At 37.9% G+C, this 18,079-nt stretch overlaps 1 protein-coding gene across 1 annotated transcript in view; it reads left to right on the plus strand.

Moving 5' to 3' along the window:
• Window positions 1-18,079, plus strand: part of LOC129429942 (E3 ubiquitin-protein ligase rnf213-alpha-like) — a 172,300-nt gene that overhangs the window by 18,266 nt on the left and 135,955 nt on the right. The window contains exons 5-15 of the mRNA XM_073856917.1: window positions 1,453-1,568; window positions 4,730-4,900; window positions 4,984-5,186; window positions 5,317-5,603; window positions 8,278-8,537; window positions 9,850-10,065; window positions 10,151-10,343; window positions 11,264-11,319; window positions 14,501-14,660; window positions 14,777-14,941; window positions 15,030-15,128. Of these exons, the coding sequence (XP_073713018.1) occupies window positions 1,453-1,568; window positions 4,730-4,900; window positions 4,984-5,186; window positions 5,317-5,603; window positions 8,278-8,537; window positions 9,850-10,065; window positions 10,151-10,343; window positions 11,264-11,319; window positions 14,501-14,660; window positions 14,777-14,941; window positions 15,030-15,128 (1,926 nt within the window). The remainder of the gene's footprint in view (window positions 1-1,452; window positions 1,569-4,729; window positions 4,901-4,983; window positions 5,187-5,316; window positions 5,604-8,277; window positions 8,538-9,849; window positions 10,066-10,150; window positions 10,344-11,263; window positions 11,320-14,500; window positions 14,661-14,776; window positions 14,942-15,029; window positions 15,129-18,079) is intronic.

Consider the following 18,079-nt stretch of genomic DNA (forward strand, 5'->3'; position numbering starts at 1 on the left):
AATCGTATCAACACATTTGAACCTGTAGATCGAGTTCTAGATATTATGCATGGATGCCGCATAGACTTGGTGCTGAAACAATTGCAGTAATGTGTCTGAAACTGCCGAATGTAGCATCTATTTTCTTTTATATCTATGATCGAAGGTGTGCGAAAAAGTGGAGGCAGAGACTTATCGGATATTCAAATCTATGGTCTGAGCTGTGCGAGTGGGTAGAGGCAGGGACTAATTTGCATATGCATAGATCCACGTATACTAAATGAAGCAAGGGTATAGTTACATTTAAGCTGCTTTAAAGCACAAATAAATTACTGTGATCCTTGACAAACCCTTAATTGATAGGGTTCATAGTTCATGTTAGCATGTTGCTAAAGTAACAATCTAATATCCAAGTCCTGTTAGGGCTATTCATTACGGAGTGGTCCGTTATTATTCAGGCTTGTAAACTAATGCACTCGCACATTTTAGAGTTAACAGGCAGGTGATTGGCTCTTTTAATTGTAAGCTGAGACTGTTCTGCATTATGTTTTCCCACTGTATGAGTGCCATGTCTCTCCTATAAAAAACTTGGACACCATAATATTGGGTTATATTGCGTTGTGGACGAGATCAGACATCACAAACGGTTAGATAGTGATGTTCATAATGTCGAGGCTGAGTAGAAGAGAAGACATTCAATATGCCAGTGGGCCAGCACTGTACACTCTCAGAAAAAAATGGTACAAACTTTTTACAAATTTTCCATTGGGCATATTGCATTGCATGATGAAATTGTTCCCTCATGCAGTCCTGCTTTGAATTTTGCCAAAATAAGGTCTGTTGGCGCTTTTCCAATGCATAGTACCTCACGGTTTGGTTTGGGTCAGGTCAGCTTACTTTTAAGGGCTTTTCCACTGGGTGCAGTACATAGTACCTGATACTTTTTTAAATCTAGTTGGACGCTTGAACATTTTGAGTTCACTCGCTTCATTCGCGTTTGAAATTCTAGTCTTCGAGACATTCACGCGTACATTTTCGTCATGGGAGGGGCTTCTGCGACTCGCTTTCTGTAATCACGTCACTACTAGAGCAAGCTCCTGATTGGTTAACGCAGCGCATTTTTCCGCCAAAGTTCAAATTTTTCAACACGCACGTTTGCTACGGCAACGCTCAATTCGCGCAAACAAGCGTATTATAAAACGGCTTGTTCTGGTTCTTCATTCTGATTGGTTGAAACGCGTTCTAAGCTGTGATAAAACACACCAGTAAAGCCACAGTTCAGACCGCATCACAAGCTGATCACAAGTATCACTGCGCCACTGTTGCTGCGTACTGATTTATGAAAATAAACTCTGCTTTGCGTTGTGCCTAACAACGCCCCTTAGCTGATATGAAATGCACTGGTAACCCCATTGCTTCTTGGGGTTTATTGCTTTAATATACTGTATAAAATGTTTTGTTTTTTGCATTCAGAGGTACCAAAGGTTTGTTGTAGATTCCCCACAGAATCCTGAGCCCAGCCTGAAACTGCAGATATTGGATGAGAAGAATGATTCTGCTGCTGACCAGCAAACTTCACTTCTGAAAACGTATGCTATATCTTTTGCATTTTATTAATTAATCTAGAAGTTGTGTTTTCTAGAAAATGATTATCATTTATTACAAATATACAGGAATATAACTGGTCAAAAGTTTTATTTATATATATTTTCCACATTACAGAATAATAATAAACTTGTCCAAACTATGGCATGTAACACACATGTAACTGTGGGAATTATGTTGGTAACTAATGCCTGGCTCACACCACAGGATAATTGGGCCGAATTTACCCCGATTTTCCACTCCCGAGAATCCGAGGGAAAATCGGGCAATGGACCTTGATCGGCTCCGAAGTTCGGCCCAGATTATCCTGTAATGTGAGACGTTTAAAAATCTAAACTTACACCTCCGATATGCTCTCAAGCAAATCGGGGCCGCCCCGATCTTATCAAGCATGTTTGATATTTAGGATTTTAAATCCGCATAATTACGTCAGTACTTTCACAACAATCATTGAGAGACAGACAGAGATGATTGACAGCTTTCGGGGCCGCGAAACAAGCTGCTATACGGGTAGATAGCGCAGCCAGAGAAATAGTTTGTGGAAGTCAAGTGTTTCATTTTAATTTCATTCCGTCACAACTGCAGCCAGACTATTTAAAATATAGAAATTAATTCTTTGCTTGATTCACGTTGTCACTCTTTTAAAAACATTATCTTAAATATCTTAAAAACACAGAACACGATGATGGTCAGTCAAATCACGCACCTGCAGCTATTCTGTTTATAGAGGAAATTTAATCAAATAAATAGGCACACACGAAATAAGTAACTAATTTAAAACGATATGACGATTTTCAGTTTTTTTTTTTGTGACACGCTTCACAAACGCACAGAAACCGATGGGGCAGCCGGCAGAAAGCGCATCATGTTTTAAATATTACTTTAAAGAAGCACAAAGTTTTTATCTGTATGACCATATAACCATAAAAGTAATTTAAGGTCATCATGCATGCATTGCTGTTCAGTGTTTACCGGCATGTAGGATATGTAGGCTACTAACAAACATTTTGTTATCATGCCATTATTGTTTGAAATATAAATGATCCGCTTGAACCTCATCCAAGTGCAGCGCTGATTGCTGAAACACCGCACACTTGAGAATCTGATGCGCCTCATATCGACACTTACAACGTTTCACATTAAATGACATATTTTTCCAAAACCATTGGTAATGTAAATACTGAATTAAAGGGATACTTCACCGATTTAGCATTCAGCTTTGTATCTGTAGAAACCCGGCAGTATTACTGAATGACCATGTTTCCCTCCATCATTTCCCCCTGAGAGGAGAGAAATCTGCATTTTGGTTCTGCAAAAAAGTCCTCCGATGATGCAAAAATCGTCATATTACATCATCGGAGGACTTTTTTGCAGAACCAAAATGCAGATTTCTCTCCTCTCAGGGGGAAATGAGGGAGGGAAACATGGTCATTCAGTAATACTGCCGGGTTTCTACAGATACAAAGCTGAATGCTAAATCGGTGAAGTATCCCTTTAAACACTAGACACTACACTGCAAGAAAATAGAATAGAATAGAAACTTTACTGTCATTATAAAACTATAATAAAATTTGTTTAGAAGCTCTCAAAGACCAGCAGCCTCAGAAGAATAAATAACACAAATAGAATCCACATAGTATATAGCTACAAAATAATATCACCGCAGAGTAGTATTATATACAGTTGAATTAAATAATCCAAACAAAATCAAGTTTAACCAAGCATCAGTCATTTAGCAGCAACGCTTATAAACCTACAATAATATTCCTGTTAGGAAGAAACAGGAAAACAGAGCATTAATAGAATTTTAATAGATGTATTTAAATGTAAATAAATCTTGCATGAGGATTAGAGTTGAGTTGGTGCTAGATTGTGCACACAGCTACATTATGCCAGTGGTTCTCAAACTTTTTCAGCGGCCGCCCCTTGTGTACGGCGAATTCCTTCGCGGCCCCCTCAAAGAAAAATTATGTCAAAAAACTGTTCTAAAACTCAACTTTTAATTAAACAAAACATATTGAATGATACAAAGTAGTGCTGTTGGTTAGTAGCCTTATTTGTTTAGGTTTGATTCCACAGAATTCATGATAAATTAATTTATTTTATAATTGTCATTAAACTGGGGCCCCCCGGCACCATCTCGCGGCCCCCCCTGGGGGCCCCGACCCCCAGTTTGAGAACCACTGCATTATGCATTCAAACACTGCCTGCATAACACATCCTTAAAACGTATCATGATAGTTGCCTCATAAACAAGAGCTGAGGAGGAGAAATCACCTAGGTTTCAAATAGAAAGCTACTAGCAAATGTAAATATTTTAAAAGAAATCATAATAAATGTGTCATAATCTACATTCCTTTATATACTCTTCTCCTGTGGTGACGTGAAGTGCTTCCTCTGGCAAGATAATCTTAATAATATCCTGTAGTGTGTGATGCACTAGGATTTTTAAATCCTGTAGTGTGAGCATGTTTAGGATTTGAGAGAAGAATATCTGACAAGATTCTCCTTATGTGTGTGCTGCAACCAGATTTCATAATCTGCCAGGATTTTAAAAATCCTGTAGTGTGAGCCAGGCATAAAAGCACCAAAATAAATCAAAGCTCCATTATATATAATTATCTGAAGTGCAGTCACCGTTTGCCTAGAAATTGCAAAACCGTACTTGTGTCATTTATAAAGAAGCTTCTTAAAATTTTTACCAAAGGATAAATTTGAAAGAATATTAAGTTCACATATTTAACCTGGGGTCTTATTGACTGCTTTTCCTTCAATATTTAGTCTAAGTCATCCATTTCAAAAAATATATTTTTAAATAAAAGAATTTAGTCTGTTTGGCACAGGTATATTTTTGTCTACAAAAGTAATGTCAAGCATTTAACCATAAACCTTCAGATTAAATGATTTTTAAGATCATAGTTAACATTTCAGTCAAGTGTTTCAAAACTTTTGTATATTTAATGTCATGTTCTGCTATGAAAAATGATCAGATATATACTCTAATATGTACCATAGTTTTTTTTCATTGTTTTAAGGTTTAGTTCCTTACATAGAGATGAATGACTGCCATAAAGTTCATATATCCTAGAAATTGTGAATTACTTTTTCCCTATGTTGTTATCGTAGGAATTGTTTTTAATTGCAGAAATCCGGCATCAGTTTATCATATAAGCTCCAGGGACAGACTCGCGATTTACTTTCACGCAGTTCTGTCAAAAGATTTCAAGTTTGAACCAGAACATGATCGTATCTTTATGAGGGCTGGTGATCACATTGGGGACTGGGAAAGCAACTTGGTTGAGCTCTCTGTGTCACGGTTAGTTAACTTTCGTGTCTATTATTAAATGTGTCTGCCGTTATTTAAACAAAATTTAATATGTAGGACAATTATGATTTCAGAAATCTTGGTGAGCATGGATTTCTCGTTGAAGGAAAATTTGTATGCAAAAGGGCCGAGGCAGAATCGATGTCCATACCCTACAAGTATGTTGTTCATAAAGGCAAAAAGGAAAAGTATGAATATGAATACATCTACAAACTGGATTCCAATGAAACCACCAACAGATGTCTTTTTGTCAAACCACATCTTCTGAATGATGAAGGTAGGTGAAGTTAATCATAAGTCTATATTAAAGATAATGGATATTAACAAAACGCCACAGTTATATTAACGCGAATGGGGTGAAATCCAACACTCAGTACGGCTGCTCTGTTTCTTGTTGTATGTTGCAGGAGAGTGGCATCAGTATGATGATATCATCTGCGCAGAACCATCTAAAAGTATACTGAGACGACTTAAAGATTTGTGGTCTGAGCAGCGTGTAGATGTGATCCAGGGAAGAGAAATTGCTGGCACAATCATGCTGGAAACAATCTTTGACCTCTTAAGATGCTGGAGCAAAGTGAACCTCAAGAACTTCTTATGTCAACTCCGACAGTTTTTTGAAGTCTACGCAAACCCATTCGTATTTGAAAAGGAAGAGATAAAGTGGATCTCCCTAAATTACAGTGAAAGAAATGTAAGTTGACACCATTAAACAATAATTTAAACTCTTGATTTAAAACAAATAAAAATATTGTATTGTCCCAAATATAAGATGACATTTTTTAATGGTCTTATATTCAAGCTTGATGATTACATGTCAGTACTATTGTAGACAAAAATGCGGTAGGTGGCACCAAATACACACAAACAAGTTCACCTGGATTGAAGCAACCTGATAAACAGCCGTTTACAGTAAGACAGACTTCTACTCTTAATGAAATAATAATAGGCTGTGTGTGTTTTTTCACTATGAGATGGACAGCCTAGGCTAATTGTTATTTAAACCCAGATGTAGCCCAGATGTGCCCAGAGATGCACATACATTTTTTTGGGTGGTTCTCAATAATTTTAGGTTGGTCTGTAGTTTTCAGGTACAGTACAGAAACTGAACAGAGTAACCCAATAATACTGCATAGTCTTTCTTTACTGTATACATTGGACTAATTCCTATTAAAGTTACAACAATTAAATCAAGACAAGGAAACTTTGTTTCATTAACATTAAAAGCAGCATCAGGTTTATACATAAAAAATGCTAGGTTGCTTTTAAAGGGACACTCCGATTTTTGTTTTAAATATGCTCATTTTCCGGCTCCCCTTGAGTTAAAATTTTGATTTTTACCTTTTTGGAATCCATTCAGCCAATCTCCGGGTCTGGCGCTGGCGCTTTTGGCGTGGCTTGGCGCGGTCCATTGAGTCTGATTGGACCATTGGCATTGCGCTGAAAATAGGAGTTTCAGTATTTTTCCTATTTAAAACTTGACTCTTCTGTAGTTACATCTTGTACTAAGACTGACACAAAATTAAAAGTTGAGTTTTTTTAGACAGATATGGCTAGGAACTATACTCTCATTCTGGTGTAATAGTCAAAGGACTTTGCTGCTGTAACATGGCTGCAGGAGGCCCAATTATATTACGCAGCAGCCGAAAATAGTCAGTTTAGTAACTTTCATTGGCAGGGGACTATTTTCGGGGCACTGCGTAACATCATTGTGCCTCCTGCAGCCATTAAGGCAGCAAAGTCCTTTGACTATTACGCCAGAATGAGAGTATAGTTCCTACCCATATCGGCCTAGAAAATCGCAACTTTTAGTTTTCTGTTGGAATTGGTACACGATGTAGCTACAGAAGAGTCAAGTTTTAAATATGAAAAATATAGAAACTTTTTGGTTATTTTTTAGCGCGATGCTAATGGTTTAATCAGATTCAATAGATTGTGCTATGCTAAAAGTGTTAACGCCAGACCCGGAGATCAGCTGAATGGATTTCAAAACAGTGAAAATTAAATGTTTAAAATCTCGGGGAGCTGGACAATTAGCATTTAAAAAAAGTGGAGTGTCCCTTTAATCCATGTCTGGGTACTTTTAATGTATACTATAACGATGGCATTTTGAGATAATTTTGTGTTAAAATGTCTGCCCAAGTGCAAGAAAACATTGCGCTGTCTTTACTATCTGCTTGTACTGACATGCTCTCTAAAGTCTTGAGATGCGTATCAGGCTCACGCTTTAGAGGGGCGCGCAAACAGAACATATCAAACAACACGTAAATAAAGTATTGAGATTTGTTTCGTGTCTTTTTAAATTGCCAATAGTGCCAGTGACACGTACAACGCTGCTAACAACACATTACTTTTAACAAGTTTGTAATTTTTTTACCAATGAATCAATGATGCACAGAGAAATCTCTTATGTTGCAGTAAATTAGGTAACTATATAACAGAAAATTCAGCAACTTTGTCATGCAAAAGCGCCTTTTATAGCAGTGTCTGGTGCATACACACCTTTGTACCAGTTATGTGCACCCCTGTGTATGTCATATGAAAAGTTTTAAAGAATATGGGGAACCAAACTGGTCCCCTTTGACTTTGGCATTTTCTTTATAAAAGACAAGAGTCTTCAAAAAGCATTTTTCCAAAAGGTACACAGGGTCGTCTTATATTCAGGATAGTAGACTCTTTTACAGCCCACTTGATCAAATAGTTGTTCCCCAGTGGTTCTAACGTGTAGTAACTCTTGTTTATCAAAACAGTTTCCCAGCATCAAAATGTCTGGTTGTTGCGTTTACGGTTGCATTAATATTTGTTTATTTTTATTTTTATCTATATTATATGTTTGGCCATCTGCTATGTCTTATATCCACACCACTATTGTACACAGATCTGGTAGCCGGATACCATTTGATAAAGTAAAAATAAAATAACTTTCTGTGTCTGTGTTGCTTAATCCGCACGCGTAGCTTGACACGCTGCTGATTCTCCCATACTTCTGTTGCGCGTGCATAGATTGCTACGTCAACATTTTGTACAAACAGTAAAAGGGTCTACAAGGGTTTATAACTGTAAAATATAGCTGTAAAAGATTCTGCATTCACCCACAGTTTTCTAACCGGAAACGCAATGTACTGTAGAAATTTGCATTCTGTGTAAAATTTATCATTTTTGAAAAAATAGTCCAGCTCAATATACTAGGAATTTATAGCTTTTTTTCCTCATTTGTTTACTAATATAGTCCACCTGATGACCCAACAGCTGAAATTATAAATCATTATTATAAGATATACATGTGATAGAAATATATGCCATGAGCAAGTATAAATGTCAACATAATAATGTCAAACAATCTTATTGTCTTATTTTTATTGTGTCAGGTGAGCAACATCCTGAAGCAATTCATGCTACAGTATGTGACACCAGAGCTACAGAAAGAGTGTAAAGATAAAAGCGCCTTCATTACGGATCCACTGAAGGCCGCTCTCATCATGCTTTATGTGTGGCAACAGTATAAACTTGATTTAGATAAAGGGACTCTCTCTCGTCTCTGCTCATCCCTCTGTCTGCCAAATTTGCCTAAGGATGAATTCCTGTCTTACTGGACTGACATAACAGACTCATTCTCACAAATTACATGGTAAGTTCTAGGGATGTGAAAGGGGTTGCACACCGGACGTGCAGCTCAGCGTCATGTCTAGGACAACTCTCAGCTATCGTACATCGGAAGTGATTAGTCATATAGCATCTACTTTAAAATGCAAAATATATATTTTGGACATTTAGGACAAATATGATGTTATTTCATGTTAAACTATGTGAGTGGCGGGACAGGGATTTGAGCAACTTCCTGAGTCAAAGCTGGGCGCCACGCACAGGCCTTACCTGTCGGCGCCGGTGTGCGTATACTCATAGAAAACAATGTGTGTGATTTTTTAGAATGGTGCGGGGCTGAGCCACGCGTCTGGTGTGCGACACCCAACACTCCCCCCCCCTCAAGGCTACACACAAGTCACTGTTCTGTACGTACCTTGTTTATATATATTTTAGCATAGGCTTAGGTCAGAGGCTTTGGAAGCAAAACTTAAAAAATAATTATGATCTTAGTTGATAAGGAGCACTACAATCCACCTGCCTGTTTAAGCATCATAAAATGCATGGCTAGTCAAAATTATATGTATCTATCAAAACAGTTTTAACATCGATTGCGTAATACCACATTTCTGAGTATTAAAAATACAAAATATGACTAATCAGTTTTGCAACTGGTACCAGTATGATCGCTTAAAACAATGTAGTAGCACCTGCAACAAATATGGTCGCAAAATGCTACCATTTGGTTGCAGTCTAGAGCCCTGTAATGTAATGCTGCGTCTCGTGGCGTGAATAAGGCGTTTAGGGGGGTGTGGTAGACGCGTTTCTGCCTCATTCACGTATCAAGTTCGCGCGAATGACGCAAATTAAGCATGGTCGCGGGAAACGTGCGAGTTGAAAAATCTGAACTTTGTCGGAAAAACGCGCCACATTAACCAATCAGGAGCTTGCTATAGTAGTGACGTGAATACAGGAAGCGAGCGGAGTGGCAAAAGCTCCTCCCATGATGCGAATTTCTGCGTGAATGTCTCACATGACTACAATTTAACGTGCAAATAAAGCGAGTAAATACAATGTTTAAGCATCCAACTACGCACGATTTGCGCATTTTTGCCACCTCTACCACATCTGGTGTGAACCCTAATCCTAATTGCAAAGAGTTTATTAGATGTTGAAGTCATTAGCTCAGTAACATCTAAAATCTAAAAAGTTCATTTTAAGGTTACATTTTGATTACATTCCTTTATAAAGTAGATGTATATGGAGACGTTAAGTCAATGAGGATTTGTAACAAAGTCCATGTTTGTACAGTAGCTTGTTTTGAGCAAGGGTCTTGATAACATTTATTCCTTTTTCAGCTTACCTGAGATCGTAGTGGCACTGATCAGAACACTGAGAGGCGACAACATGCCCAGATGGATCATTGTAATTCCACTGCTGCATCTTCTCAAAGGCGCTTCAAAACCATTTGAGCCAGTGTTGAATACAGTAAGCACAAATTATGAGCAAAGCTGGGCTGGCCTGCAAGGACTTAAACCAGCTAATGAACCATCCCTCACGTCTCAAGATCGAAGGTATTAAATCGGTCTATTCAAAAGTAGTTTTCCAAATATTTATATTATTTACCCTGTTACAGCTGAATCTATTAATTTTTAACAGTGCCCTGTTGAATCTCATGAAATCGTATATATATTTGGTGGAGGTGGACAGACTTCTGGCTCGGTCATGGATGTACTTGATGACCATAGATGAGCTGGTGGAGTGCAGCTCCATCATCCATGCAGAGCTCCTGGACATCCTGCAGCTTTTCAGCATGAAATGTCCCACTGACATCTCAATCACAAGTTTCAAAGTGAGTAATATATGATGTATAATCTTTAAAGATTGGAGTTTGTGAGTAAGAGCAGAGTAAATGAGCAGAGCAATAGCTGACTTTTTAATTGCATTTCTAGTGAGAAATTAGTATTGTAGTTGTCAAATATGGGATTAGATATCACAAAGGGGCTTTTTGTTTATATTTTAAACTGAATTCCGTTATGCTGCCTATGAAGGTTGTCCGAATGCGTTTCCCAGAAAGGCCTTCATGACGCTGAAGTCATTGCCTCATGACCCTACAGTCACATTAGCTACAAAAGTGAGCGACACCGAGGGACACGCAATCGCTTGATGGGGGCGTTCCTTGGCTAATATGTAAAAGCGGTATTATCTTAGGTCACTTCAGCGGTATTGTTAAGTTACAAGAACAATGTTTTTGGATTCGATTTAAAAGTATGTATTTCTCGATAAAAGTAACAAAATATGAGATAAAATGACAAACTTATCACATATATACAGAAATACGCACTTTCTGCCATCTTGAATTTTTTCGACTCGAGGCACAGACCTACGTCACACTGCCCCTACACTCTGATTGGCAGTCGCTTTGTCGCATCGCTCAGCATTTGCATAAAATAGCCTTCTTGTCTATTCTGGCCCCTTGTCGCTGGCAAATGGCCACTCCCATTGAAAATGAACGGTAGCCTGTTGCTCTGTCTCTTGTAGCTAACGTGGTGGTGGGGGGGGGGGGGGTGGTAAGGCAGCGAGGCAACAAGTAAGGTGACTTAGTTTTCAGACGTAGCCCAGATATTTTTATTAAATTGCCATCAAGTTTTCCTGTTTTAGGCATTTTGTCATGTGACATGCAAGATCTGATAATATTCGACATTATCGCGATGAGAGCTGATCAGTATGTTGTCATGAATGCTTTAATATATTTGTTTAATTTTTTCTCAGGCTGTTTTCGAAAATCTGGCACACATTCAAAGTCAGTTGTTCGAGCAGAAATACAGGTAAAGTTCTTCATAAATTTATAAACTGAACTGTTTCTCTATTTGCATTCAGTTAATTTACTACTACCTAATGAAGTTATTTTTGCCGTCATGTTTCTATAGTAATTTTGGCATCAGGGCCATCATGAAATTTAAAGAACCTATTCAGAATTGACTGTTAATGTTTTATAATCCACAGAATCTGGAGCCAAGTTTACAAAAGTTTTCTTAAAGCGGAAGTCCACCCTAAAACAACATTATGCTCCAACACTATATTTCATCACATATATGTTGTTGATTGTGCTGCTATAACTCCATATAAAAAATGTAAGCTTTTAACTGCTACAGTAATGGTGATTTGACGGGTCATCAAATCACCGGAAGAAAAATGCACGACTACATATTCTGAACGTTCTAAATGGGGGCGGGTCTTGAGGCTAGATGATTGACAGTTGATGATAACGTTCTTTGATTGACAGCCACACAGGATGAGCTAAGATTAGCTTCCTTTAAGCCAAATTATGTTTTTTGATCATTTTACATTACATGAGTCTGTGGAAAACTGTGCTGAAAAACAGTACTCGAAATCCTCCTGACGGAAGTGCTGGCTGCGTTTTTAAATTTTCGAGTAGTGGTGTGTCAACTGAGGGTCGCGTTGATGTAAACAATAAAAACTCCTGGTGGCCTGAATTTGTTGTCCTTACATCCACATACTGCACAGGTTTTAGTCATCTTTTATCGAGGGTTTTGGTGATTTTTCCCTTCAGAGACGGTAAAAGCGGAGTTACTGTTTGGTTGGGTTCGTCTGCTGGCCAACTTCAAGTTGACTTGAGTTGATTTGAGAGCAGGTTGAGCGGTAAAAGAAGTTATTAGGCTTGTTCAACTTCATGCGGTGACAGCCGGATGATGTCAAAGTATCGCGAGAAGTTTGCTTTTAAGATGTTGTAATATTGCAACCGAGGGTTGATAAGCTGAAGTGTCAAGTATTAAACTCCCTTCCACTGGAGCAATAGCAGGAAACTGCAGGATCTCTTAAACCTAAATAAATAAAATCCTAATTTCTAATTCTAATCAAATGACTTCAGGACTTCAGTCTCCTCAAAAAAAGCTCAAGATGTATTTCATGTCAAGAGAGGTCAGACAAAATACTGACTGATGCCTGAAGAACACGTTTAGTTCTGAAAATGGTTTTGTTTTTCATTTTGTGTACATATTTCTGTTTTGGATCTTAATAAAATATTGAAAAATAAATATGGATGGATTTTAAAACTTTGCTAAAATAAACAAAGCCAATGGTGGTGGCCTAAGACTTTTGCACAGTACTGTATATGTTAAATTACTGTTACCTACAATAGAAAACATTTTTACTACAAAATTAAAATGGAGGAATTTAACATGTATGTTTTTATTAGGAATGCTCCGATCAGGATTTTTGCCGGCTGATACCGATCACCAATTTGTTGTCTTCGTGATCGGCCGATACCAATGCCGATACCGTTTTTTTCAAGCTGATATGCAAGCTCTTTGATGACTGTAACTGTTAACATTTTTTCTAGATAAAGTAATATCACAGATGTTGCCTTTGTTATATTACTTGCAGTAATAATTACGTATATTATTGTTTTAATAGATAATCAAATAAATTAGCACAACAAATACACTAGTCAACATTTGAAGTTGATCAAAACCATTTATAAAAGTTGTCTTAAAAACAATACCCGTTCTTGTCTTCGGACAACTTTGTTAAGCATTTTTGATCCACTTCAATTGTTGACTAGTATATTTCTCCTGCAAAGAGAAATTGAATAGCCCTTTAAAAAGTCTTATGTCTGTTAAAAGTGATGAAAAAACACTACACAGTCTTAACTGTATGAATTAAACATACACGCATTCGTATAAAGTACAACAGTTCTTTAGTGAAGAGGAGAGAGTGATTTTATTAAAAGATGAATTAGGTTACTGTAGCTGTAAGACGTGAGAGAGGTTGCTTCATTTACATGCACTGATGACTGAAGGCTTCTGTGTGTGTGCGCGCGCGCCTGATGTACGTGGACGAGAGCAGCTGTGAGGAAAATGAAAGTTTAAAGGCTCAAAACATTAAAACGCATACAAATAATAAACGTTCGGCAGATAGATGCGTGTTGTATAGATGGTTTCAGCAGTAATAACATAAACAAGCGGCTTTCATGGTCATCACGTAACTTCAGGTAAACTCTGCGAAGAATAAATAACTACAAAGTCCTTTTAAAGTAGTTAATTTATATAACAAGCACAATAAACAACACGTAGGTTACATAGGAACCCCAAAAATGTGTTATTTTTGACAAGGTATTTGTTTAAGAGTTCAGTTTCAGCAACTAGTCAGACCATTTAACAAACAGAAACCAGAAGTAAAGTTCGGACCAGACGCTTATCGCGTCACCGCACATGTGCCCGATTAAATGGTCTATACGCTGTTTGATGGGAATGTGAAGATGCCTCCCGCTATAAGGACCGGAGCGCGTCCTCATAGAAAATACACTTATCTCTGCAAAGGCAAAGAAAGAAATCCAAATCTGCACGTCGCACCTGAGCAACGGGTTATAAAAATGCTTGCATTGCATTAAAATGGTCTCTAATTGCAGCCGCATTCAGGAGGCCTTTGATGACAAAAGTAAACAGAAAGATTGGTTCATGAGATCGGCAAATTTAGCTAGGACCGATCGAGTTATTTAATGGGGTTATCAGCCGATACCGATCTGCGGCCAATCGGAGCATCCCTAGTTTTATATATATGATATTGTATTGTGATATATTGATCTTAAGAATGTTCTTATCCTTTATCTTAAATTTTTTAAATGTGAATCCAGCCCCTGGCCCCTGTTCTTTTACGTGCAGATTAAAATGTCCTTGAATTGCATTTCATGAAGCTTAAACTAGATGTCTTTACTTGTCAGTTTTATGTTTTAATATACAGTATGTTAGCATCCGCACCAAAGTAAAAGACTTTTATTAGAATGAGTTACATTCCACAAATATGGTGCACTGTGGTGTAATATACAGGCACAAATTCATTGTTTCTTGTAGCACTTACGAGATATGTTTGTTCACTTTTTATATAACATTATATTAACCCAATAAAAGCGGTTGGCCATACCTAAAGTTTTTCCTGGCTAAGACTGTGACCGTATGAAATGGTTTCTGGCTTTTATTGATTTTGTAGTTGTCCCAGTGAAGACTATGGCATGCGGTGTCTGCAAGCAGCTTGTAAACTGCTAGAGAAGATCTGCAAAGGAATCCAGGATTACATCTACACAGATAATGTCACTGATATTCCTGTTGCTTGCATGAGCCTAGTGGCATCTATCTCAGAATTTGCTCAGGTACTTCGTTCTGAGACCACGCAATCTTTGTTTTCATTTATTGTTTTTGTTTTTTACAAGAATCTTTACAATTTTACCATTATCTCAGTAAGTGTAAATATTTGTTTATCCTTAAGACAATTCAAGCACAACAAGCAGGCACTTTTCCTGAAAATATATTTGAATTACTCAACAAGGCCAAAGAAACTGTCAGGGCTTGGATTCAAAAATCTTTCAGGAGAAATCTTTTAAGTAGAAGTTTAAAGTCAGGATTTGACATTGGTTTCACAGCAGAGATTGAGGTAAGAAGAGTACAGTCATACAAACTAATCATTTGTAATAAATGAGTTTGGAATTTAAGATTAATGCATGTTTTGTTCTGATTTACAGATTTGGAACAGCGTTTTAGCCATAGATTTTATGAGCAAGGACTTCACTACAGAATGGAGAGAGACCTTTACAAGAGACTTTGAAGGGAAATTTCAGAAGGTATTAACACCTATTAACACTTTTACGAAATTACCGGCAGGTGGCACAAAGGGAAAGTTTGCATCTTTATGTCATCCACTACACATCTACTACACCTATTCATTTTTTGATTATTAAAAAACTGTCATAATTTATTCACCCTCATTTTGTTTTAGATCTGTATGAGTTTCCTTATTCTGTTGAACACAAAATAGGATATTTTGATAAATGATGGTAAGCTCAAAGCTGATTGTAACCACTGACTTCCATTGTATCTCTTCCTACTATGGAAGTCAATGGTTACAATTAGCTGTGAGCTTACCATCATTTATCAAAATATTTTGATGTTCAACAGAATATAGAAACTCATACAGGTCTAAAACAACATGAGGATAATGGTGTAAATGGTGACAGAATTTTAGTTTTTGGATGAACTATCCCTTTCAGATTAAAGAAAGTAATTTAATATTTTTGTAAAATATGAAATTAATAAAATTATAATTACGGAAGTGGTTATTTAACGTTGGCAAGTTTATTCATATGTAGTGGGATTTTGGCTTTAATATTTAACTACATGTAAAGAAAAAAACCTGAAACTTCAGGACTGTAAAGTAATCATTTAATCATTAAGGCAAAAATATTGTTTATGGGTTCTTAAAGGATTAGTCAATTTTCTTAAAGGGAACCCCGATTATTAAGACAAATAGGCCTAAATATGCTACAATTGCTCTCTCCTACAAAATGCATAATTATAAGTACATAAAATATTTTCGTTATTTAAAAATCCTCACAGTGTTTTACGGAATCTGAGCTGTGAAGGCAGCCATTATTTTCGCGCGCGCAGTGCATTCTGGGTCGATGACGTGTATTGGTTGCGTTCAGAACAGAGGGGTAAGCTGTAAACAGTAGCTACATCCTAAACGTGTATACGATGCCACATTGTGCAGCGTTTGGTTGCAATTTTCAATCCAAAGGAAATAAGGGGAGTGATGTAAGCCTCCACTGCTTTCCAAAGGAGAAACAAATACGAAAAGAGTGGGAAGTTGCTTGTGGACGAGTACATCTTCCTAAAGACGCGCGGCTGTGTTCCCGTCACTTCAGCCCTGATGCATTTGACGCATTTAGCCGGCTAAAAGAGTTCACAGGTGCAGCTGGTTACAAGCGAAGGCTAAAATCAAATGCCGTGCCTTCAATTTTCCCCCACAAGGGGCCTAAATATCGGCGCGTAGCGAGTGAAAACCGCGCTAACAAGCGTCAAAGGCAAGAGACTCTGGACAATCTCCTGCTAGGATGTAAACAAACCGCTACGGTCGTCGCGGAAGACGAATCATTGGACACTACGCCGATCATGGAGGTAACTGACAATCCACCAGATGCTCGGAATTATTTCATAAATGTAGGTGTACAGTGTTCTCCTATTATGAACGATGCAGCAACGCAGATGGATGTTGACCAGTCGGATGCAGCGGTACAGTGGTCAGCTGACGTCGACTACGCGGTAAAAAATGACCATACTTACACAGGTAAACATGAAATTGAGTTGAGCAAACGTGTACAGGAGGATGATATTGACAACTCCCAGGATCTGTTCATCTCAGACGATGAACTTAGTGAACAGAGTCAACCACAGCACAGTCACTCTGATCCGGAATACAGTGCAAGATCATCTGAGTTTTCTCAAAGCACCCAGGGATCACAAGCTTCAACTAACACGCATAGAGAAAATAGGCTTTTTCTAGTTTTTGAGGAACAATTAAACCAATTGCTTCAGCGTTGTGTAAAGTGTGGCTCCCTGATTGTCCAGGAAGAAGTAAAAGAGCTAAAAAATGAAGGATCACAGTTGACACTAGAGCTCACGTGTGCTAACAGCTGTAGTTACAGATGGCAGTCTCAGCCTACTCTGAGTGGGACTAAAGGGACAGGAAACCTGCTTTTAACAGCATCAGTTTTCTTCAGTGGCATTCATTTTGCTAAATTTGAACGTTTCTGTAGTAACATGAATCTCAAAACAATAAGTGAAGACACATACACATCACTGAGGAAGAAGTTTGTGTTTCCTGTTGTTGAAAAAACATGGATTAAAGAGCAGAGTACAGTGTTAACTAACATGAAATCACAAGAAGTTGTTGAAGTCTGTGGAGATGGCCGGTGTGACTCTCCGGGGCACTCAGCCAAATACTGTACATACACTTTTTTAGATGCACAGAGTGAAAGGGTTGTGGACTTCAAGGTAATAAGCTGCACTCAAGTTTCGAGCTCTAATACCATGGAAATAAAAGGTTTTAAAGATGCTCTCAAAACCATAGAAGACAATGGAGTGAAGGTCTCAACCATCTCCACTGACAGACATCCACAAATTGTCAAAGAAATGAGGATCAATAATCCAGAAAAATGCCATCAATTTGACCCTTGGCATGTGGCGAAAGGAGTGTCCAAAAAATTGGCAACTGAAGCTAAGAGAAGGGAATGTGAAGGCCTGGGACAATGGATTCCATCTATTATAAATCATTTGTGGTGGAGTGCACAAACTTGTGAGGGTAATGCTGAAGTGTTGAAAGAGAAATGGATATCTGTAATACACCATGTTACCAACCGACACGACTGGCCAGGGAACAGGCACTATCACCAATGTGCTCATGAGCCCCTTGATGAGATGAACCAGAGAAGTAAGCTTTGGTTAAAGCCAGGATCTGAAGCCCACAATGCACTTGTGAAGGTTGTGAAACACACGCGGCTTTTGAAAGACCTGGATCATCTGACAAAGTGCATCCACACAACAAAACTAGAGGTATGATCAAATACAGATATATTTAATATTATGCTATGCATTATGATGTGAGTCACATATTTTAATAGTTTCATTTCAAATTCAAATTTGTTTCAGGTATATCACTCCATGTACCTGAAATACCTCCCAAAGAGAACACATTTTGGATATGATGTGATGATCCATGCCTCCATGCTTGCTGCTC

This window comes from Misgurnus anguillicaudatus, chromosome 19 (assembly GCF_027580225.2).
Source record: "Misgurnus anguillicaudatus chromosome 19, ASM2758022v2, whole genome shotgun sequence".
Lineage (NCBI taxonomy): Eukaryota > Metazoa > Chordata > Actinopteri > Cypriniformes > Cobitidae > Misgurnus > Misgurnus anguillicaudatus.